The following is a 23976-nucleotide window of genomic DNA, read 5'->3' as shown; positions in this document are numbered from 1 at the left end:
CCCCGTCACGGGGATTCGAACCGCCGACCTTCTGATCGGCAAGCCCTAGGCTCTGTGGTTTAACCCACAGCGCCACCTATCCTTAAGCAAATGCAAGTCCAGAATTGTTCAGTCTTCATCTGTCTTCATCCCCACAAGATTTGGAGGAGGAGGAAGAGGAAGCGACCCCTCTCAGCAGTGCCCCTCCTGGCGCTCAGCTACCCTCCCTCTCCTGCCTCCGCCACCCACAGGAGAAGAGGGGAAGCAGAAGGGCACCAGAGCAATGAAAACCTCCACTCCATTGCCCTATGGCTCATGGATTTCCAGGCTGCTTCTGACTCAGATGCACTGGCAGGCAATAAATCCTCCTGAAACTCTGTCTCCCATTTGCTTCTGAACTGGCACCTGAAACATGTTCTTTTCCCTTCCTTCCTTCCACTCTGTCTCTTAGCAATAACATTTGGAGGACCACAGAAGAAATCAATAGGCTTGGGATGCTCTCCCATCAGTTGGCCAGCAGGAATTCATTAATTGTGAGTGTGCCACCAGCCCTACACCCCCTCCTGCTCGGCAGCCATTGGTCCAAAATAGATTTTAAAGAAAGGGCAGAACATCGCAATAGTTCAAGTACAGGAAGGCACAGCTGTCCTTCTCCTTTCTCTCGGCACTCTACAACCAAAAAGGGGTAAGGAGGAGTGGGGACCAAAAGCAGCATCCCTGGAATCCCTGTGCCTGGGCAGGTGAGTTTGGAAGCCCACGTTCCAAGCCCACAGCAGGGGTTTCACCTTGCGGAAGGGCAGGGAAAGGGCTGGAATGGGCTGAGAACATCAGCATTTGGTTATACAACCCAGCAGAGTTCAAGGTCGCCTGAGCCACTCTCTCAAGCAAGATAGCTGGTGCCACTTCCAGCAAAAAAAAGAGTCACGTTATTCTTGAGCGTTCTCCCCCCCCCCCCCCATGCCTTCACTCAATAATTCATAGACTGCTGCCTCCGTGCTCCCTGGGTTTTGATGATGCCCCAGCCATAAATCAAAGACCATTTTGCTCTGCTTGAGAGTGGTGCCAGACCACCTCCCTTTTAACTCAGCAGCATCTCCTCCTTCTCCCCCGGAAGCTGTTTTGGCAAGTCTGCTAGCAGGCCAGGAAGGGAGAGGGAGAGAGGGAGGAAGTCTTCCCATGGCCTCCTTCCTGCCTGCTCATTGCCCCAGCGCCTGCAGCCATGGGGACCTACCATGGCTGGCTACAGTAAGCTTCAGCTCTGGTACCCTTCCCCTTCCTCTTTCTCCTTCTCCCTCCTCCGGGGTGTCTTCGCTAGGCACTGTTTCGCCTGCCAGAACCTCCTCATAAGCCTCTCAGTCGCTTGACGGCTCAGGAGGTCACGCAGGTGCAATGCTCCAGAAGTCAGACTCTGCAGCACACCTGCAAAGAAAGCACAGAGAAGGAGGAGGGGCGTGTTTCAGAAACAGAAAGCTGAAGTCGAAAGTGGTGAGAGATTGGGAACAAATCCGGAATGTGAGAATATGGGGGGCGGGGGGGAGGCTCATGGGGGGAACAGAAGCCACACTGTGTTTTCAAGTAACTTTTTAAAAATTGATTTTCAGCATACAGGAAAGTAAGAAACAGTTTAATACCAACTGTATAAAAAAAGAAAAGTTAATTGTAAGAAATAAAACTTGAAGTTGACTTTCTGGGCATGTGCATAATAAACATCTTACATGAGTGATCTATTCTGGTAAGTACCGTATTTTTTGCTCTATAAGACTCACTTTTCCCCTCCTAAAAAGTAAGGGGAAATGTGTGTGCGTCTTATGGAGCGAATGCAGGCTGCGCAGCTATCCCAGAAGCCAGAACAGCAAGAGGGATTGCTGCTTTCACTGCGCAGGGATCCCTCTTGCTGTTCTGGCTTCTGAGATTCAGAATCTTTTTTTCTTGTTTTCCTCCTCCAAAAACTAGGTGCGTCTTGTGGTCTGGTGCGTCTTATAGAGCGAAAAATACGGTACATCCAGCAAGCATCTCAATCAATTTCTGAACATTCTGTCCCATTTTTCCATTTTGGGGTCTAGGGAACTGGAAACGCTATGAAGGGTGTATGGAAACCAACAGAACTCAAATCATCCAAATCCACTTAAAGGCTGTAGAGATGGAGACTGTGCATGTTCCTGCATTACACCCTTACATCACAAAATCATACCATATATATTTTTTAGTCTGGCCTCTAGGAACTCTTAATTTGAATGTCTAATTTTCAAGCAATGCAACGTCCCATACTTTCACATACCACTGGAAACAAATCTGAAATATGGGGTGGGGGAGGTTTAGGGGGGAGCAGAAGCTATGCTGCTTTGTGAAAAACAGAAGCCCCCACGGAAGACGCAAGCCACTATGAGCCTCCTTTGCCAACACTAACCAGCCCAGAGAATTTCCAGCACTGCCTACCCTCTAAGCTTCAGTGGTGCGGTTATTCAGGAAAACACATTCTGAGTATGAGAAATGTTCAGCGGAAATTTCTGCTGCCCTAAAATCAATGGGAGATCAGATCTGGCATGTTTGTTTGACTTCTGCTCAGTAAACAAAACTAACAACAACAAAGTATTTTATATTAATGTCATGCGCTGCATAAATATCTGAATTCCCCACCACCACCACCAACAGGAAAAAAACTGCTGAACTGAAATATTTTATAGGGAAGGAGCAGGGGAAGAATCAATAAAGTGCACTTAGTGCAGTTTAAATGTTATTTTCAAATAAATTCAACGTTTTATTTAGAAATTTGTTTTAGTGGAGCCCTTTTTGTGGCCTGCTTAATTTTATTCTTACCTATTATATGCCACCAGAGTATCCTCGTGAGATCCAGTGTGGCTTAGTGGTTAGAGCTCTCTACGAGGACCCGGAGACCCAGGTTCAAATCACCATTCAGTCATGAAACCCACCACTTCTCAGTTTGCCCTACCTCACAAGGTGGTTGTGAGGATAAAAAGGGTGGAGGGGAGGAAGTACACACATCACTATTAGCTCTTTGGAGAAAAGGTGGCGATATAAATGATACACGCTGAATCAAACTGTAGAGTGGAAGAGCCATCTAGTCTAACCACCTGCAATGCAGAAATATAAACTAAAGCATCCATGACAGATGTTCATGTACGTATTTGCAACATATACCTGGCCTTTCTCATCAAAGGGCTTCTACCTGCCGAAGGAATGACCCTGAGAATGATGGCAAAAGGGAAGCACAGATTCTCGAATTTCGTTTGCATCCATATAACCTGATGCCTGTTTTATCTGTAAAAGCCGTGCATTTCCAGAGAACACATTTCTAACCTTTCTCAGCTGCCCTACTTGGTCCTCACATTTGCCTTCTCTTTTCTCTCCCCCTGCCCCTCCTGCCCCATTTACAGCTGGGAAGTCTGCAAATGTTTTTCTGCAGAACTGCTGGATTTTGTCCGGGAGGTTTGCAAGTTGCAATTATCTTTGCTTGTTTGTCAATTCTGTTTCGCTCTGTCTAAATATGTCATTTGCCGCTGCCTCCCCCCCCCCCCATTTAATTGCTGGGATCCTCTATGCCCTGCCTTGGCATGCCCTGGCACTCTCTGTCTCTCTCTTGGTGGGTACAATGGTTTGATTATTCCCAGTCGTGGTCCAACCGCCAAAGAGTGCCTTTGCCTGCTTTCAAATCACACCCCTCCCCAAACACACACCATCCCCTTGTTGTTGCCAAGCAGAAGTTTATTACCTCAAATAAAGGGTTGGGGGATAGGGCAAGAGAGACTGTTTGATAGACAGCAACCCAATGGATAATTATTTCATATTCAGGTCAGCACAGCGTGCAGGCGGCTGCAAAAAGGGAGAATTCCATACTGGGAATCATTAGGAAAGGAATCGAAAATAAAACCGCCAATATCACAGCACTGCTTTTCAAATCTATGGTGCGGCTGCGCATGGAACATTGTACACAGCTCTGGCCTCCTCACTTCAGAAAAGATTGTTGTTTAGCAAAGATCCAGAGCTAGAGCAACTTCCCTTTGAGGAAAGGCAGAAACCATTTTTGTGGGGAGGGTTAGTTATGGGGTGGGGAGCAAGCAAGAAGGGGTATAATGTAAGAGGTGTCTAAGATTGTACATGGTGTTGAAAGAGACATTTTTCTCCCCATTAAAGCGATATGCAGGTCCCTCCATCCAATCACAGTGTCAGGAAACTGTGTTTTAGGCAAGCAATTGCATAACAAGCCAACAATTCCCATTGATTCCTATGGGGAAATTTCTAATATGTCTCTGACCACCCCAAAATGATTGAATAAAACCGGGGAAACCCTCTGAAACCTTGCAGAAGGCAAACAAGGAAGGAATAAGTGCTCTCTTATTTATCCTATCTCCTTCCCTCCTTCCCACTATGGTTTCTAACGAAACGGGTGCCACAGACCAGCAAAACACAAAAAGTAAGGGTTGTTTAAGGCTGCTTATCTGTTTGCAGTACTACACGCAGGTCCAGCTGCCTGGATATCTGGATCTGTGGTGTGTATAGTGAGGTTACCAATTCCTTGTGTATGGATAAGTGAATTTTCATATAAATGAGCACCAGGATAGCAGGACCTGTGTGTATAACCTTGTGGAGCCATCCAAATGAAACTTAATTGTCGTAAGACTCAGGACAGGCAAAAGAGAAAGTGCCTCTTCGCACAGCGCACAGCTAAATGACAGACTCTGCTCCACAAGACGATCAACATGGATGTCTTTTAAAGAGGTTCAGACAAATCCGCGGAGGGCGGAGCCAGAAGTGGCCACTAGCCATGATGTCTATGTTCTGCCTCAAGTGCCAGAGACAGCATGGCTCTTTTGTTGGGCACCGCAGGTGGAGACAGGTGCTGCTGAACTCAGGTCCCACATGAATCCGACTGGCCAGTGTGGTAACAGGATGTTGGACCAGATGGGATTTTGGCTCTCCTTATGTTAACTTTCATAAAATGCAATGGCAAATAAGTTAAGTTTTGACATCCCTGGGACTTAATCTCAGGGTTGTGAGTTTGAGCCCCATGTTGGGCAAAATAATAATAATAATAATAATAATAATAATAATAATTTATTTATACCCTACCCATCTGGTTGAGTTTCCCCAGCCACTCTGGATGGCTCCCAATCGAGTGTTAAAAACAATACAGCATTAAATATTAAAAACTTCCCTAAACAGGGCTGCCTTCAGATGTCTTTTAAAGATAAGATAACTGCTTATTTCCTTCACATCTGAAGGGACGGCATTCCACAGGGCAGGCGCCACTACCAAGAAGGCCCTCTGCCTGGTTCCCTGTAACCTCACTTCTCGCAGTGAGGGAACCACCAGAAGGTCCTCAACGCTGGACCTCAGTGTCTGGGCTGAACAATGGGGGTGGAGACGCTCCTTCAGGTATACAAGGCTAAGGCTGTTTAGGGCTTTAAAGGTCAGCACCTGCATTCCTGCATTGCAGGGGGCTGGACCAGATGACCCTTGTAACAGGAGCCAACTCCAAGAGCCCAAGGTTCCTTCCAATTCTACAATTCTATTATTATACTATTCTGTGATTCTCTGACCTGGCATCAAAAACAGGGATGGGGAAGAGCAACTAAGCTCCTAGCCCTAACTTTGCTATCACATCACACCCACACACCAATACAGTTTAATAAAACTGGCTACTGCCATCCATACAAAAACATTTGTGGTTTCATTGCATAATTACAGTGCAGCCAAAACAGCAGTGATGCCAGCCATGAAACCATGGTTTAGGAAGAAGCACATCCTATCTAGGAAACCTTCTGGGTGCCACAGGCCAGTAGCAGGCAGAGCAACGAATGTAAATGTTACCTTTGTGCAACAGGCTAGTTTCTGCACCCACCCAGCCACCTCTCTACCCTCCATCCAGACAAACAAAGGGCATAAGCAGAGGTTCAAGGACACAGTCATGTCAAGCCAAAACACTCAAGAGGGGCATTAAGTAGGGCTGGTGTGTGGCCTAGGGAGAGTGAGTGATGCTGAATGGGAATGCAGAGTCTCAGGGGCCAGACATAGAGGCTTATAGGGACGTATTTGGCCCCTGGCCTGAGGTTTCACACCCCGGATTTAGTGTAACAGATGGATCTGGAATCAAGGCTCATTTCTCCCTAACAAATAATGACCACTAGTCAGCCTTCAACCATTGGTGTAGGCTTAAGGAGAATGAGCTGTCTGATAATGGAATCGACAATTCTGATTTCTGGAATCACACTAAGTTAAACCCTTTGTGGCTTGTTTACCCCCTAGTAAGAAGACTGATGTCGGGTGCGCAGGATGAAAATGTTAAAATGCACTGCGCATGCAGAGTGCAGCCTACAGTGACGTGGGCTTTACAGAGAAAATTGCAAATATGCCAAAAATGCAAAAGCAAACATTTTCAGTTTACATTGGAAACTTTTCTTATATCCTATGGAATGACCTAGTTTAAGCATGTTTACTTTACTTTGTATTTAGCAAACAAAGTTTGTATTTTACTTGTGTGTGGTAAGCAACATCCACCCATTGTTACTAATGCCCCGCAACAAAGCACTAGAAAGTTTTCCACTTTGGAGGCTTTCAACCCCACTTCACTGCTTACTAAATCAAAATTTACAGCTTAGAAATACATGCAAACTCGTCCAGTAGGCAAAACTAGATCAATGGAATTAAGTTTCAAATTCTAGTGAAATGAAATCATACAAGGGATAGGCTGGAAAGCTAGCTGCTCTGAGGTCAAACCCACCTCGATCATGCTTAGGATGAGAACACCCCTTTTCAGAAGCCCCACTGATATAGGTCATTCCTGCTCAGAAACCACCAGAGTTCTTGGCTTGCCAAGCAGATTCTCAAAGCAGCCATGTCCAATCCCACTCCCTAACTCAAAGCTTGTGGTTTCCTCCTTCGCCTCGTTCCTACTTTGACACCCATCCAGCCAGAATGCAATACGTTTTACTCTTTTCCTGCAATCCCATCTCCCCATCAACAGTGCCGTCCTTGAAGCTTTCCTGCTAAATTACTGGGTGTGCCCATATCCCACCCCAGAATTCAAGACTTACCTCTGTCAAGTATCTTGGATGCACCAAGCTCAAGCGACCTCTTTGGAAAACCCAGAGGAGCTTGTAAGTGCTGACAAACACACCTTGGTTTATCAGAACGCTGTCACACTGAGAAAACTGCACTCGGTAACCTGTGGCTAATTTGGAGGTGTAGCAACAAAGCAGCTTTACAGAACCTCCGTGCTTCGCTAGCAAGGACGACGAGTTTGACAGGTATCATTGTTAAAGCTTGTTCAACCAGCCTTTCCTCCCAACAGAGAGAAAGGAAACAAAAAACAGAAAGGTATCTGGGCAGAGACTGCTCATTTTAAGCAGATTACAAGAAACACCTTTGTGTTAAGACTGAGGCAGCTGAGGAATCCATCCCTCTCTCCCAAAACGCTTCTCCAGAGCAAGAAATCCACACCTCCATACAAAAATGTTTAAAATAGAAGACATTGTGCAGGTAGCTTCTCTCGCTACACAGCTGAAAAATTAGAAAGCGCATTGTGTTCCTTCTGCAGTATAATTTTAATTCCTGGCCTCTGTCCAATGTGCTCTCTGGTAGCATCTGTCACAGTCGGAAACTGTGCATCTGGGTCACAGGAGAGAGAGAGCGGCTCTGAGAAGCCCTAAGTTTCGGTGCTGGGAACTGATGTTGTAAATTGAACTCTTTTCTGGGTAGGGGAGAGACAGAGATCAGAACGAAGGTTTGCAGAGCTGACCAGAGGGAAGATACCTTGCTAGCAAGCAAATGGAATGCTTAACCACGGGTGAAAACTGAGCAAAAAGTCCAAATGCAGCCAGTATATCTACTGGGGTCCTTCCAGCTCCCACAGTACATGCTACTGTGCTGAAATTCCCTTCAGCTCTAAAAACAACATTGCCCTTGGTGGAAGAAGATTGGAAGAAATTTAAAGCTTATTTACAGAAACATTGTAAAATTAAGGAATGTTAGAAGGATGTTGGAATGAAATAATGCGGTTTTAGCAGAAATGCTATAAAGGATTAAGGAAAAATAGATTGCTAAATGGTGAAGGAGGGAAAGTAAAGTTACATTATATTAAGACAGAATAGAGGACAAAAACTGGAAAAGATGGAAAGGATTTGCTGAAATAGCTAATTGAACTAGAATACAAAAAGGGAGGTGTGAGGAGGTCAAGGAAATAAGCAAATGAAAGATAAGTTATGGGAAGATTTATTGTATTTTTTCTTTTTTCTTTCTTTCTTTCTTTTTCTTGTTTCTTTTTTTATTATCGTGATGTGATGTTTTGTATTTCTTAAATATGCTGTTTTTTTAATTCTTTCTTTTTGTAACCCTTTAAAATTCAATAAATATTATTTTTAAAAAAATAAATAAAAACAACATTGCCCTGTGACACAGGTAACCTATATCAGCCCCTGCTTTGCACACACACAGCTCCAGAGTTCCATCACATTATCACCAATTAAAAATAATCAGATGGCGGGAGAAGGGAAAGGCCGGAGATTCTGGAGAGGTCCTGTCCGTCAGAAGCAGGCAATTACTAGACTAGAGGGATTGCTAATCGGGCCCGGTGCAAAAGGCACCTTCCTGTGTTGCTAGGAAGCACTGCTTATAGAGAAGCATGTAGAACCAGTTCTTTGGATCCCAGCCTCTGTTTCCATACTCAAAATTCCAAAACATAGGCCAAAAAATATACCCAGAACACCAAAATGTTCAGGAGAAGAGTAACTGCTCCTTGTGAGTGCCTGTACCAGCTAACACTCCCGGAAGGTGCAGCAGCTGTAGAGCTTGTTGGTGTTTTGCAACTTTGGCCTGTTGCAGGACCTTAGCCAGACCTTAGCAAAGCATACGCAGAGTTCCAGAAAGCAATCAGTTGCAGGCAGGATGGACGAAGCAGGAGCCAGACGCTGCTACCAGTAACTTGTTTACTTAGAGGTGTCTATTATTTACAGCAGACTCTACAAGTTACTATATAAGGTAAAGGGACCCCTGACCATTAGGTCCAGTCGCGACCGACTCTGGGGTTGCGGCGCTCATCTCGCTTTATTGGCCGAGGGAGCCGGCGTACAGCTTCCGGGTCATGTGGCCAGCATGACTAAGCTGCTTCTGGCGAACCAGAGCAGCGCACGGAAACACCGTTTACCTTCCCGCCGGAGCGGTACCTATTTATCTACTTGCACTTTTTGTGCTTTCGAACTGCTAGGATGGCAGGAGCAGGGACCGAGCAACGGGAGCTCACCCTGTCGCGGGGATTCGAACCGCCGACCTTCTGATTGGCAAGTCCTAGGCTCTGTGGTTTAACCCACAGTGCTACCCACGTCCCTTAAGTTGCTATATACAAGAACAGAAAACAGATCTTAACTAGCTCTCTCTTAACAAACTCCAAACGACTCTCAGAACACCACACTGACCAACAAACTATCCAGTCAGTAGGGTCATAAGTCATCATGCCTGTGTGAGACCTCAACCAATGGTAAAGCTTTATCCAGGGTCCCATATCTCCAGAGCAAGGATACAGGGGTGAATGCAGGCAGGTGAAGCTCCCAGCATCTTGCCAAAAGCCTCTGGTTGTGGTGGTGGTTGCCTAAAAAAAATCAGACTTAACCAGCTGGCCGCATTTCCAGAAGAAAGCCTTACAGGTCAAACACAGCTGTGCTAAAATGCTGCCACCTGCATCTCTCTACCTCCCACACATGACACTCTGCCACACTCCCAATATCACCTTGAACCTAAACGCAGCACCATCGTCCTTGCCTCTTCCTACAATGTGGGGAAGGGGGGGACACAAGGGCATTTTGTAGCCCAAGAGGTGTGGCCAAGATTGCAAAGGAGCCACCCAGCTGCTGTCTTTCTTTCTTGAAGGCACTTGTACAATTCTGCAAAGTATACACATGTACAGTTCTCCCTGGGGACAAAAGTGGGTACTGGCAGGAAAGACTCTCGCAAGGGCAATAAGAACCACAGCACACCTTAGACAGGCTTGCCTTCCCAGAATACCTCAAGTACATGCAAACACAGGGAAATCACTAGAATACATGACACAAAGACAAGAATATGCAAAAGGGAAAAGGCTGCATTTGTAGTATGTGGGAGAAGACGATCGTCCACCATGCAGTTCACAGAACTCTCCAAACCAGGGGTGGGGAATCTCAGGTCTGGGGGGCAAACATGGCCCTCAAAGCCTCTTTACCTGGCCCTCAGGACTCTCCCAGAACATGTCCCCTTCCTATGCCACTCACTGGCCCTGCTTTCCACCCTTGACCACTATTTCCTGGCAGAAATGCTTTTGAACTAATGCCTCTGACTTGCCTGGATGGAAGAAAGAAAGATGTCTAGGAGTTTCTGGAGTTCAAACACAGTGGTACCAATGGAATCCATTCCGGAAGTCCGTTCGACTTCCAAAATGTTAGGAAACCAAGGCGCGGCTTCCAGTTGGCTGCAGGAAGCTCCTGCAGCCAACTGGAAGTCACATAAGCCGCGTCAGACATTCAGGTACCAAAGAGTGTTTGCAAACCGGAACACTCACTTCTGGGTTTGTGGTGTTGGGGAGCCAAAACGCTAGACTCACAAGGCATTTGGGATCCAAGGTACGACTGTAAAGCCTAATCTTCAAAGGTAAGGAGTCACATCCACGGCTGCTCCCCCACTTTGCCTCTCATCACACCCACTACTGGCATGCTGCCCCTGGAAGGCTAACGTGGCCCTCGGAGCTGCCCTAAACTTTAGTTAATCCAATCTTCCTTGCACACAACTTGAAAACAGCCAGCAAGCAGTGTTAGAAACTGGGATAGAAAAGCTAGGAGCCAAATGGCTCCTGGGACCTGGGTTGTGGGCGCCAAAACAGAATGTCTAGTCGCCATTTGTGGGGGTCGGCAACACTTATTTATTATATTCATAAGCATAAACTAATTCACATAAGTGGCACATTGTTAGTAGCACATTTTTAACAAAAATTGCTAATACGTTTAATTTGGTGTATACAATAAAAATATTGGTACCATACTTCAATTTTTGAAATACTCTACTCTTTATTGCTATACGCCTTACCATATTGTCTATCCTTAACATATACTTCAAGGCTTCAAAGCATATACATTTTGGTGTTTGTTTGTTTGTTTGTTTGTTTGTTTATTTATTTATTTATTTATTATTTCCTGCCCATATGGCTGAGTTTCCCCAGCCACTCTAGGCGGTTCCCAACAGAATATTAAACAGAATAAAACTTCAAATATTAAAAAATTCCCTAAATAGGCCTGCCTTCAGATGTCTTCTAAAAGTCAGATAGTTGTTTATTTCCTTGACATCTGATAGGAGGGCGTCCCACAGGGTGGGTGCCACCACCGAGAAGGCCCTCTGTCTGGTTCCCTGGCGAAACAGTCTGCGGGCAGGTAGGGTCTCAGCCTGCATACCAGGTGGAGCTGGTAGACAGATGCCCTAGACACAGAATTGACCTGCGTCTCCATGGACAGCTGTGAGTCCAAAATGCAAAGTGAAGCAGTTTGCCTGGGCGGCAGCTCCCAGTGGGGCAGTGCCATGCCCAACACATGCTGCTTGGGTGCTTGCTTGTGGCTGCCAGATGCGCATCTCCTTCTCCTGCTCGTCCACCAACAACAGACGCCAATGGCTGACCAGCTCATTGGGAACTCTCAGCACAGGGAGGCAAGTATTTAAGCTGAAGTGGTTGTGGGAGGGTGATTTATTCACAGGAGAGCTGTAGAGGCGCTCTCTGGGGTTAGAAGACTGAATTGCCTTTTCAGGTTTGTGTAGAGAATAATCCTCAGCTGGTATCTTCCCAGGGGTAGTCAACCTTTTTATACCTACCGCCCACTAATGCATCTTTCTTGATGATAAAATTTCCTTACCGCCCACCAGTGCTGCAGTAACTCAATTATTTTAGCACAAGTAGAAAGGAGGGGGTTTTTTAAAAAAAAAAAAAAGTACTTCAATTTATCTTTTAATTTCTACTTTATGCATGTTTATAATGTTTTTAACTTTATGAAGTTAAATGTGGAAACAATAAATTGAAATTACTTTTAAAGGTAAAAGTAAAGGTACCCCTGCCCGTACGGGCCAGTCGTGTCCGACTCTAGGGTTGTGCGCCCATCTCACTTAAGAGGCCGGGGGCCAGCGCTGTCCGGAGACACTTCTGGGTCACGTGGCCAGCGTGACGAAGCTGCTCTGGCGAGCCGGCACCAGCGCAGCACACGGAAAAACCGTTTACCTTCCCGCTGTAAAGCGGTACCTATTTATCTACTTGCACTTAGGGGTGCTTTCAAACTGCTAGGTGGGCAGGAGCTGGGACCGAAAGACGGGAGCTCACCCCGCAGCGGAGATTCGAACCACCGACCATACGATCGGCAAGTCCTAGGCACTGAGGTTTTACCCACAGCACCACCCACGTCCCTCCGAAATTACTTTTAACTGGCGATTAATGAGATCCTTGAGGCTGATGCTGTGAGACTAAGTATGTGATATCTGGTTCGATTTTCGTAAGGGACAAACGAAGGTCTCCTCTTTCAGTGATATTCAGATGGTTTCTCTGTTTGCTCATAATATGATTAACAGCACTGAAGCCTGATTCTACAAGATACGTGGTAGGGAAAGGTATCAATAAATTGAATATCATTTTCCACATATTTGGATATAATGCAGGCATTTTTTTATTTTGTCAGAGTTTTTGGTATCCATCACTGCCGAAATTACATTTACTCTCTTCGTCATTTTTAAGTTCTAATAGTTTTTCTTGGCAAGTTATATCAACCTCAGCAACATTTGCTATAAAAGGATTTATCATCCAGTCATGCACCTTCAAGTTCAAAACACATTCGTACCTCGTTTTGTGGCCAGGATCTGTTCCGGAGCCCCAGCCGCTAGCCGAAAAGGACGCAGGGCAAATTGCTGCGTCTGCGCAATGTGCAGAATGGTTTGCGCTTCTGCACATGCACGAAGTGCGATTTAGCGCTTCTGTGCATGCGTGAGCGGCAAACCCAAAAGTAACCTGTTCCGGTACTTCCGGGTTTGCCGTGGATGTTCGCCGGAATGGACGCTAGACGAGGCGGACGTTCGTGGAGGTATTACTGTATCTTGAAATCGTTTCTCCATATCCAATTTATTATTATTGTCCTGGCACAGCTGTCAAAACATTCTATTATCTTTGGTGTTAGATTTGATCTTATTTACAGCTGTAATTATTATACTTAATGATGAATGGAAACTTGTACTTAATGTTTTCCTACAATGTTGTCTGTGCACAACACAATGCATACACAAAACGTTTGGCACTTCTTCCTTCAAGTAAGCAAGAAATCCACAATAGTGACCTACCATTGATGGTGCAACAATATTGTTCAAGGGTATATTATTTTGTGCAAAGTATGATTTCACAGCATTAAATATTGATAATCCTTTTGTATCTGTAATCAGAATGACAGTGAATAGCATTTCTTCTTGCAATGTTTTCATCAAGGTACCGGACATATGTCATCAGTAGAGCATTATTATCTGCAATGACAGATTTGTCCAATTGTATGGAAAATGAAGAATTTTGGAGAATACCTATAAGTTTATTTTCAACATTAGCCACTATTTCATCAATGCGTCTCTTTACTGTGCTATAACTAAGGGGCAGTGTTTTTAAAACTTCAGGTATATCCTGATGCATTACTGTTGAGATAAATTCTTAATAGAGGGTATTATCAAAGTTTCTCCAATATTATGGCTTTTACCACTTTTGCAATTAATTGTGATACACGATAAACTGCAGTTAATCCATCCTCATTCTTTGCATGTTGTTTTTGAAATGATGCAGCTATTGTTGAGCGATTTTGAAATCTTTCATAGATTTCTTGAAAATATTCAATGGGCTTATCTTTATCTTGTGAATGCTTTGTAGCAAGATGTTCTCGAAATCGACTTGGCTTCATTGCTTCATTAGATAATGTCTTGTGGCACAGTAAACACATTGGAAGCTGTTTATTTGTAACAGATTTCAACGAAACCCATCTTCAGGTACTCTGGTAAATAGCCAAGAGCATATTTCTTTTATCCAGACATGGGTTCTAAATTTGTTGCACAATTTAACAACTACTTTTACTCTTACCATGTTTTGATCTGCACTCCACACAGTGCTCCCCACCCCTTTCCCCTTTTATTACAAACATCAAAAACAACACTGTATTAGGTGGCAATTTTTATTATGTGTCACCATAAAAATAAATCCCCCTTTTTCTACTTTTCCTTTCTTCTTCTTTAGCTTCCTTATATTATATCAATATAAGGGGGGTCTCTTTTTCCCTTTCGCTTTATTCTCTCCATCTCCTTCCTTTCCTTCTTTTCCTTCTTTCTTTTACTTTATAAGCTAACAAAACTTAACTTGCCAAAACACGAGCCACGCCAAACACCATGATTCTGCCTGTCCCTGCTTTCTCTCCTCCACTATTTTCCACCATGTTTTCTATTTTTCTTCCTTTTTTCAGTTTTTTCCCTTCCTTTTCCTTTTCATCTCCTTTTTAAAATTCTGCTCTTTTACCTTCCTTATGGCAATGTCCAGAAGTAAAGTAAGGCTGAGCTAGTTAGCCCAATTATTATTATTAGTCAACCACAATTCCCTCCTTCTCCTGCCTATTACTTTTCTTTTCCCTCTTTCTCCTATTTTACAAGTACTCTACTCTGCTTCTGCCTGTCCTTGAAGAAGAGTTTGGATTTTATATCCTGCCTTTCACTCCCCTTAAGGCAACCTTTCTCAACCTGTGGGTCCCCAGATGTTGTTGAACTACAACGCCCATCACCCCTAGCTAGCAAGGTCAGAGCTCAGGGATGATGGGAGTGGTAGTCCAACAACATCTGGGGACCTACAGGTGGAGAACCGCTGCCTTAAGGAGTCTCAAAGCGGCTCACATTCTCCTTTCCCTTCCTCCCCCACAACAAACACTCTGTGAGGTGAGTGGGGCTGAGAGACTTCAAAGAAGTGTGACTGGCCCAAGGTCACCCAGCAGATGCATGTGGAGGAGCAGAGACGTGAACCCGGTTCCCCAGATTACGAGACTACCGCTCTTAACCACTACACCACACTGTCCCTGCTATCGTGCTAGGGGTCATGGGAGTTGTAGTTCCAAAACATCTTGAGAGAGAATATTATGAAAATGATATACAGGTGGTACATGACCCCAGTCAAGCTTGCAAAAATCTATCATTTGCCCGATAATAAATGTTGGAAATGTAAAGAAACTGAAGGTACATTCTTTCACCTTTGGTGGACGCGCCCAAGGATTAAGGCTTTCTGGGAGATGATCTATAATGAATTGAAAAAGGTATTTAAATATACCTTCTTGAAGAAACCAGAGGCCTTTCTCCTGGGCATAGTCGGCCAATTGGTGCCAAAGAAGGATAGAACTTTTTTTATGTATGCAACAACAGCAGCAAGAATACTCATCGCGAAGTATTGGAAGACACAAGACCTACCCACTCTGGAAGAATGGCAGATGAAGGTGATGGACTATATGGAACTGGCGGGAATGACTGGCAGAATCCGAGACCAGGGAGAAGAGTCGGTGGAAGAAGATTGGAAAAAATTTAAAGGCTATCTACAGAAATATTGTAAAATTAATGAATGTTAGAATGATGTTGGATAGAAATTAAGTGGTTTTCAGCTGTAATACTATAAGGGAATATGAAAAATGGATTATTAATAGGTAAAAATTTAACGTTACAATATTTTAAGATTAAAGACTAGGATAAACAAAGAGGGTAAGGATTTGCTGAACCAACAAACCGAACTGGAATACAAAAAAGGGAGGCGTGAGGAGGTCCGGGAAACAAGCTAATGAAAAATAAGTAATGGAAAGATTGAGTTGTTTTTAACCATTTTTATTTTGTATTTTCTTCTTTTTTTATTTTTATTTTGTAATATTTTGAAAATCTTAATAAATATCTTATAAAAAAAACATCTGGAGGGCCGAGTTTGCCTATGCCTGCCTTATATGGTACGCCAGGCCATACAGGGTGGACACATTCACAGGCAGGGACACATTCACTTTTCTACTGCAGCTGCCCTGCTTATGCATGTAATAATAATAATAATAAATAAATTAATAATAATAAAATTTATTTATACCCCACCATCCCCGGCCAAAACCGGGCTCAGAGCGGCTAAAATTTAATATATAACATATTACCATAAAATCAAGCAATCAATTAACAGACATCCTAAGATCAAATCAGAATCAAAGTGAAATCTAATCAGATGGCAACCCGCAAATTAGGGATGGGGACCTTAATGCCCACCTGGCCTAACTGTTTATACTGATCTTATATGAGCCTGTGAGAAAAGTTGGGGGGGGGCACTTTCATGCAAGTTCTTATGGGGGAAAGCGAAGTCAGACTGAACCCCGACCAAAGGCCTGGTGGAACAGCTCCGTCTTGTAGGGCCTGCAGAAAGATATCAGATCCCGCAGGACCCTGGTCTCTTGTGGGAGAGCGTTCCACCAAGTTGGGGCCACAGCAAAAAAGGCCTTGGCCCTGGTCGAGGCCAGTCTAATCTCCTTGAGGCCCAGGACCTCCAAGATGTTATTATTTGCGGACTGTAAGGTCCTCTGTGGGGCGTACCAGGAGAGGCGGTCCCTTAGGTACGGGGGTCCTAGGCTGTATACCCACTTAGTGCCTCTGAAACATAAGCAAAACAAAAGGGGGGGATTCAAACTTGGCTACCACACTTCCGTGTGTTACACTCACTCTTGTTTGTGCTTTCATGTGCGCTTGCACCCGCCCACACTTCCTGGTAACCACCGAGTGCGAATAGAGCACTTCTCTCTCTCGATGGAAGGAGGATTCAGATTGTGCCATAGAACCCCCTACCGCCCACCTGGAATCCTGAAATGCCCACTAGTGAGCCATGCTCTAGCGCACGGGTAGGCAAACTAAGGCCCAGGGGCCGGATCCAGCCCAATCGCCTTCTCAATCCAGTCCATGGACAGTCTGGGAATCAGCGTGTTTTTACATAAGTAGAATGTGTGCTTTTATTTAAAATACATCTCTGGGTTATTTGTGGGGCACAGGAATTCGTTCACTTTTTTCCTTCAAAATATAGTCTGGCCCCCCAAAAGGTCTGAGGGACAGTGAACTGGCCCCCTGCTGAAAAAGTCTGCTGACCCCTGCTCTAGCCTATCACAATTCCTTCCCTGTATACTTGAAACTGCCTTCCAGAACACCCCCGTGAGCAGCCGTCCTCCCCCTAATTCTTTCACATCTCACCTCATCCTGTAAGTCTGGTTACTCTGAGAATGAACTTCTGTGTAGATGTCCCAGGTCACTTCCCCTCCACACCCTCAGCTTCTGGTTTAGTGCCCTACATCTTAATCTGCAGAAAACCAGACATGGAGCAATTCAGGCTGGAGATGGACCACAACTCTGATCAGGAAGAAGTTTATGGGGTGTTGCTTGCTGCCTCTGATGACACTCACACATGATTCGTTTGGCCCTCAATTGCCCCAGTTAAACAGGCTCTGGAAACCATGACAGAGACCCATTTACCAAAGAAAATAAACAAATAAATAAACACATAAATACAGGGTGAGCACGCACATCATGCACAGCAAGCCCACTTAAATGCACTTTCGATGTGGGGTGGGGTTGAGAGACAGATTGGTCTGCCTCCAGTCAGATACACTAAAATATTTAACGAAAGGGCATGCAGGAGTAGGTTAAATCAGCAGTCGTACTAGCAAGGAAAAGGGCTGTCCTTGCACATTACGGCACCTTACGGTTTTTGAGCCGCACCACCACCAACTGTCATAGGGACAGACAGAGAGGATCAGCTGCAGTGGAAGAATCTCTGATTCCGGTGTCAGGTCCTGTTACCAACTGTATTTCCGAGTCCCTGACTTCCCTTGCCTTTGCATCCCAATTTTTTTAAAAAAATAAATGCATAAAATCATTGAGGCAGCAACTGACAAGCTAGCAGTGCATTTAAGCGAAGGCTCATTAAACTTTAAACCAGCTAAGAGAGACAAGGAACGGGGCCGTGGTACCAATGCAGATTTGCAAAACGAAAAGAAGAGGGACGGGGAGAGAAGTGCCAACTTGTTCAAAATACAGTCAATAAGGGCCAGCCAAGGAAATAATTCAAGAGGGCAAACAGCTGCTGCCACTACTGCATTCCTTTAGTACGGATAATCAGGGTTTGGAACCAGCATAAAAATGAAATGAAAAATAAAATAAATACTTTCTGGATTGGATTTGAATGTCTGCACTATGTTTTAAAACACGCTTCCTTAATAGAAGCCAGAGGTTTTGGATTGTCTTTAGACATTTCAAAATGGTGTGAATAAGATAAATAATGAGGTTCGTATGCACATGCACACACACAGCATTTTTTAAAAAAATAAGCCAAGCCAAGCCCGTTTGCAAGTTTCATAAAACTTCTTTCCTGCACTGCTTTCTACTTTTCTCAGGTGCTACAATCGCTATGATTCACAGTGGTGCCATCAAGGCAGGACACTGTGGCCATCAGGAGCACCTGCCATTGTCTTCCAACACAACAGGACTGGCTCATCACATTTTAAAGCATGTGAAATAATACATTTTACCATCTAACTAGGGCAGATGGGGGTGGGGTTCGGCATAATGACATTATGTCCAGAGTCCACAATCACACAACGGCACCACTGGTTATTCCTGGACCAGGCATTGCTCAAAATAAGGGAGGATCAGTACTTTCTGTAAGAGGCCCTCAGTCCCAATCCGCAAACCAGAGGATACTGCGAGCTGCAGCTAAACGAGTCAGTGAGCCAGTGTGTGGAAGATCACAACAGTGAGGAGCCCAAAAGCTGCATCTGCCCAAGGGAGGAGCCCACAAACGGATTTGGCTCCTACACAGGATTATATGCAACTTTTCGCTTGAGTCAGAATGGATGTGGCTCTAGTTTTCGTCCCACTTCAAAGTGTACAGACTGACTCACTTGCGAGGACTGCCATTTATTTATTTATTCAGCTACATTTATACCAAGCTTTCCCTGAAAACAGCTCAAGGTGGCATGCAGAGTTATCCCTCTCCCCGTAATTATCCTCACAACGACCCTGTGAAGTAGGTTCAGCTGAGAGACAGTGACTAGCTTAAGATCACCCAGCGAGCTTCACAGCTGAGTGGGGACTAGAACACCCACCTCCTCCGGTCTCATGCCAGCACTCTAACCACTGCACAACAGTGGCTCATGAGTGGGGAAGGGCTGTAGCTCAGTAGTAGACCTTTTGCTCCTCTTGTGGCATGTTCAGGTAGGGCTGGGAACAGGCCCCTCTGGACCAATGATCCGACTGGGTGTAAGGCAGCTTCCCATGTTCTTATCCGACTCTGCAATAACCTTTGTGCACTAAGACAGCTCTCTTCAGGGAGTACAACGTGCCTGGTTTGCACCACGATCAAGTCTGTGGTGGACAGAAATTAGACAACAGTTCAGTGGCCACTTCCTAGTGGCAGCCGAGAATTTCAGAAGAGCACTTCTTATGTTTGCTAGCAGGAGTCCTAACTCCAGATTGCTTAAAGCAGACACTTATGGTGTGAAAGCTTCCGGGAGGTTTTCTTGAGCATGCAATCCTTGCTTTGCAAATTTAAGCATACTTCAGCAGACCCGAGATTCTGGCACGAAAGGAAGTGGACCAGGTAAGACTGCAATCAACCCGTCCTTGGTGCAGACTGATCTGACAGGAGGGGTGGGGCTGGGAGGAGGGAGGAGGGAGGAAGAGAAACAGCAGGTTCTGTTTTGCATACTGGACCAAAGAATCTCTTAGGATGCAATCCAAAAAACAAAACACCAAACCCACTTACTTGGGAACAAGCTCTGCTGGTTATAATGGGATTACTTGTGAGTATGCATACATAGGACTGTACTGCTATGAAAAATGTCCATGCATGCCCAGGCAGAATGACACAACTACCACTCTTCCATTTTAACTACAGGCTCCATTCCTCATCCCCACCCCCACCCCTGAGCATGAAATATGTGCTGAGACGGCTTGCATGTCAAAAGGCGCTGATTACGCATCACATTTCAGCAGTGGCTTCTCTTGGGTTTCTGCTCTTGCCTCAGCCTGAGGTGTCTCAGATGCAGCCACACAGATCTGTCACTGAGAAACAAGCACGCAGTCATTTAGTGTCAGAGCAAATGTCCCTTTGGTGTGCCTGCATGGGGGGGGGGGGGGGAGAAGAAAGCATAGCTGCAATTCTGCGCAATTGCCTGATTAATCACAGTGCAAACAGCACCACTTTGCCCCCTTCAGTATCTGTGGCCATGGAAGGAGGGGGAGAAGTCGCTGCTGGTGCAAGAGAGGGGAAACCACCACCCACCCCTCGCACAAGTCCGTCTTGCAACCTGGGCATCCAGCACTATCCAGGCCAGAGTCCAGAAGGGTTGTCTTGACTTGAGGGGCAAGCGGTGCTAGCCATGATGTCTGCGCTCTGTTTCCTCAGCTGGAGGCAGCGCTACTTCTGAATACCAGTTGCAGGATGGAAGAACACAGGTGGGTTTAGGGGAGCGTGACCGGTTCAGTCGCACTGGGTGAGGAGTCTCAGGGGTGCTGCAGGGGACGCCACAACTATTATTTAGAATGGAGTGCGAGAGGTGGAGGGGCACCAAATTTTGGCATTGCACAGGGCGCCACTGAAAACTGAGACCCCACTAGGGAGAGGGCTCAAATTCTGCATGCTGGTTTCCCACAGTGGGCATCTGGTTGGCCACTGTGAGAACAGGATGCTGGGGTAGATGAGCCACTGGCCTGATCCAGGATGCACTTCTTACACCCAGTACACACTGAATAGCAAGATGGGGCTCCCCCTGGAGGGGAAAGGGTTGTGGCTCACTGAAAGAGAATATGCTGTGGATACAGAAGGTCCCTACCCTGTTTCCCCGAAAGTAAGACATCCCCCGAAAATAAGACCTACTTCCAGTTTTGCCTCTCGCTGTAATATAAGACAGCCCCCCCCCCGAATATAAGGCCTCCCCGATAATAAGGCTACCCCGGAATATAAGGCCCCCAAAGCTACCGTAAGGCATTGTACCGTATACAGGTAATAAATTTCCTCTTTTTTTTGTTCAACAATAAATGTGTACCGTATTCTTCTTCATGGAAAAATAAGACATCGCCTGAAAATAAGACCTAGCGCACTTTTGGGAGCAAAAACTAATATAAGACACAGTCTTATTTTCGGGGAAACAGGGTAGGTTTAATCCCTGGCTTCTCCAGGTAGGGCTGCAAGAGATCCCTATGTCTGTCAGTCCGTACAGGTAACACTGAGCTAGATGGTCTGGCACAGTGTAAAGTCATTTCCTACATTCCCTTGTTGCCTAAGAGCCCCAAATGCAGTACTGCCAGAATTACAGAACTGTAGAATTGGAAGGGACCCTAGGAATTTCAACATGCAGTGCCCCATTCAATTTGAAACCATACCAGACCGTACTTAACTTTGCAAAAGTGCTAGGAGTTTTATTGCTGCACCACTAGGTAGGAAGCCAGGCCTTAAGCTTTTGCACCCCTAAATTTAGGGCCAGTGCTATATTCAGAAGGCCATCCTCAGGTCCTCCAAACCAGCTATGTGAGGTGGGTGGAAAGTAAAGGAGGAGTTTTTCAGGGGTGGTGTTTCACCTGCCCTGTTCCGACAGTGGCCAACCAGATGCTTGGGGAAACCAGCAAGCAGGTCCCAAGCGCAAGATCACTCTCCCCTTCTGTGGCTTCCAGAAGCAGCAATTCAGAAGCATAACTGCCTCTGAGCATGGAGGCAGACCAGCGCCATCTTGGCCAGTAGCCATCAGTAGCTGCCTCCTCCATGAATTTGTCCAATCCTCTTTTATTTTAATTTTATTATTCCAATCTTTATTACATTTTTAAAATTTAAAAAGAAAGCATATATTAAACATTACATCCAAATATTCAAAACTAAAAAGAAAAAATACAACACAAAAAAGAATAAAAATATAAAAGGGAAATAAAAGGGGGGGGGGAGAGAAAAGAGAAAGGAAAAAAGGAATTGATAAAGTACACCAAATTATTCAAAGGATACGAACAGTGATTTGATTATTCTATTCGCCAAGTTCCCAGAAAGAAATTACATTTGTATTCCTTCTTTTCTTTCTTTACAGTCTCTTTCTGTTCTGGAAAACTAGTTTAAATCCCTTCTATGTTGATTGGCTTCCCTCTATCTCTTTGCGGTTTCTATACTTTTCTTAAGTAGCGAGTATTCTGTATTCATTTATTAACATCAATCTATCCCATATAACTGTGAAATTAATCTAGGCACAACAAAGTATTATTTTTGTAAACATATTTTATCAGATAGTTTTTGAAGCAATCCCATTCCTTTTTTACCTAATCACTTGAGTGGTTTCTTATTAGGTCTGTCATTTTGGCTAGTTCAAGGTACTCACACAACTTTAATTGCCACTCATCTTTCGTTGGTGTTAATTCACTTTTCCAATATTTTACTATTAGCACTCTGGCCGCTGTTGTCGTGTAGAGAAGCACTCGTTTATTTTCGTTTGGAATGCTTATCATTAGAATGCCTAATAGGAAAGCTTCAGGTTTGTTTAAAAATGTGTGTTTTAGCATTCTTTTTAGTTCCTCATAGATCATGTCCCAATTTTTTTTAATGTGGGGACATGTCCACCACATGTGGAAAAAGGTTCCTTCATTTTGTTTACATCTCCAACACATATTGTTATTATTTTTATATATTTTTGCTAATTTGGATGGGGTCAGGTGCCATCTGTATATCATTTTCATAAAGTTTTCTTTTATCAGATAGCACGCGGTGAATTTTAAGTCTTTTTTCCATAATTTTAAGTCTTTTTTCCATAATTTCCCCCATTTTTCCATCTCAATTGACAACCAAAATCATGTGCCCACTTCACCATCACCCCCTTCACCTCCTCGTCCTTAAGGTTCCAGTCTAGTAATAGTCTGTATGTTTTAGATATCTTTTTATTGTTTAATAATAATTCTTTTTCTAAATCCGATATATTTGTGTCAAATCCATTTATCTTTTTATCTGCCTTAAAAATTTCATTTAACTGATAATACTGTAGCCAGTTCAGTCCTGTCTGCTTTAATTCTTCATATTTTTAAATTTTCAATTGGTTATTTTCTTCTTCTAACATTTCCTTATACGTTAGCCAATTATTACCCATATTTTTCTTTTTTACTGCTATTGCTTCTGCCGGTGACAACCACCAAGGGGTTTTGGGATCCAGTAATTTTTTTTGTTTCTTTCCCATACAGTAAATAGAGATTTCCTAATTATATGATTGAGGAATCCTTTATGGGTTTTAACTTTACTATATCTCAGATAACCGTGCCAGTGTCCAAACCTCTTTTCAACCTTTCCAGACTGGTGGCCATCACTGCTGCAGAGGACAGCTTGCTATCTTCCTAACACCGGGGGACCTTCCTTGCTAACTAGGGCTTGCTTTATCAGGTTGTAAACCTTATTTTGAAGGAACCCCTGGAAAGCAAGCAGGGACAGGTGAACCAAATAGAGTGAAGGAAAGCAAAGACTCACTGCTGAGCTAAACTGGAAATTAATTTGCAAAATACATAATAGGCAGAAGGCAACAATATTCCAAGCAGCGGCACATTCACTGCTGGATGGAGAGGAGTGGCAAAGCTCTTGTGCACCTTTCACCATTGTGCTCAATCTGGTTCCCCTGTGGAAATTTCTTAAGGTATTTTTTATAAAGGGTGGGATAAACCACAGTCATAAGACAAGAATACAATGGGATCTGCTAAATGCTGCACTGCAGAGCTAAAAATAGTTACACGCTGCAGGACGCTTGCATATCCAGGAATAATTCCTAAGGGACTAATGCTGAGAAAACAAGCGGGGCGGGGGGCAGGTGGATGGAAGAAAAGCATGGAGACAGCAAAAGTAAGAAATGGGGGCAGGTGGGAGAAGAGAAGAAGGAGGATGAATTTTGCAATGCTTAACGTTTTCCTCCCGTA

The 23976-nt window shown here is 44.5% G+C and overlaps 1 protein-coding gene across 9 annotated transcripts in view; it reads right to left on the bottom strand.

Moving 5' to 3' along the window:
• STRBP (spermatid perinuclear RNA binding protein) overlaps positions 1-23976 on the bottom strand; it is a 121399-nt gene that overhangs the window by 62750 nt on the left and 34673 nt on the right. Inside the window, exons 1-2 of one of the 9 annotated variants that reach the window (XM_080990897.1) lie at positions 7032-7173; positions 1211-1398 (exon numbers count right to left, since the gene is read on the bottom strand). The exons of 7 other annotated variants lie outside the window; for them this stretch is intronic. In XM_080990897.1, the coding sequence (XP_080847023.1) occupies positions 1211-1213 (3 nt within the window). In that variant the 5' untranslated portion in view covers positions 1214-1398; positions 7032-7173. Of the gene's footprint in view, positions 1-1210; positions 1399-7031; positions 7174-23976 lie in introns of those variants that run through there. One more of the 9 variants, XM_080990896.1, reaches the window with a different exon arrangement.

Source organism: Podarcis pityusensis (assembly GCF_964106645.2).
Source record: "Podarcis pityusensis genome assembly, chromosome: Z".
Classification (NCBI taxonomy): domain Eukaryota; kingdom Metazoa; phylum Chordata; class Lepidosauria; order Squamata; family Lacertidae; genus Podarcis; species Podarcis pityusensis.
The sequence above is the reverse complement of the archived record's forward strand: the minus strand, read 5'-3'. Positions and strand labels throughout refer to the sequence as shown.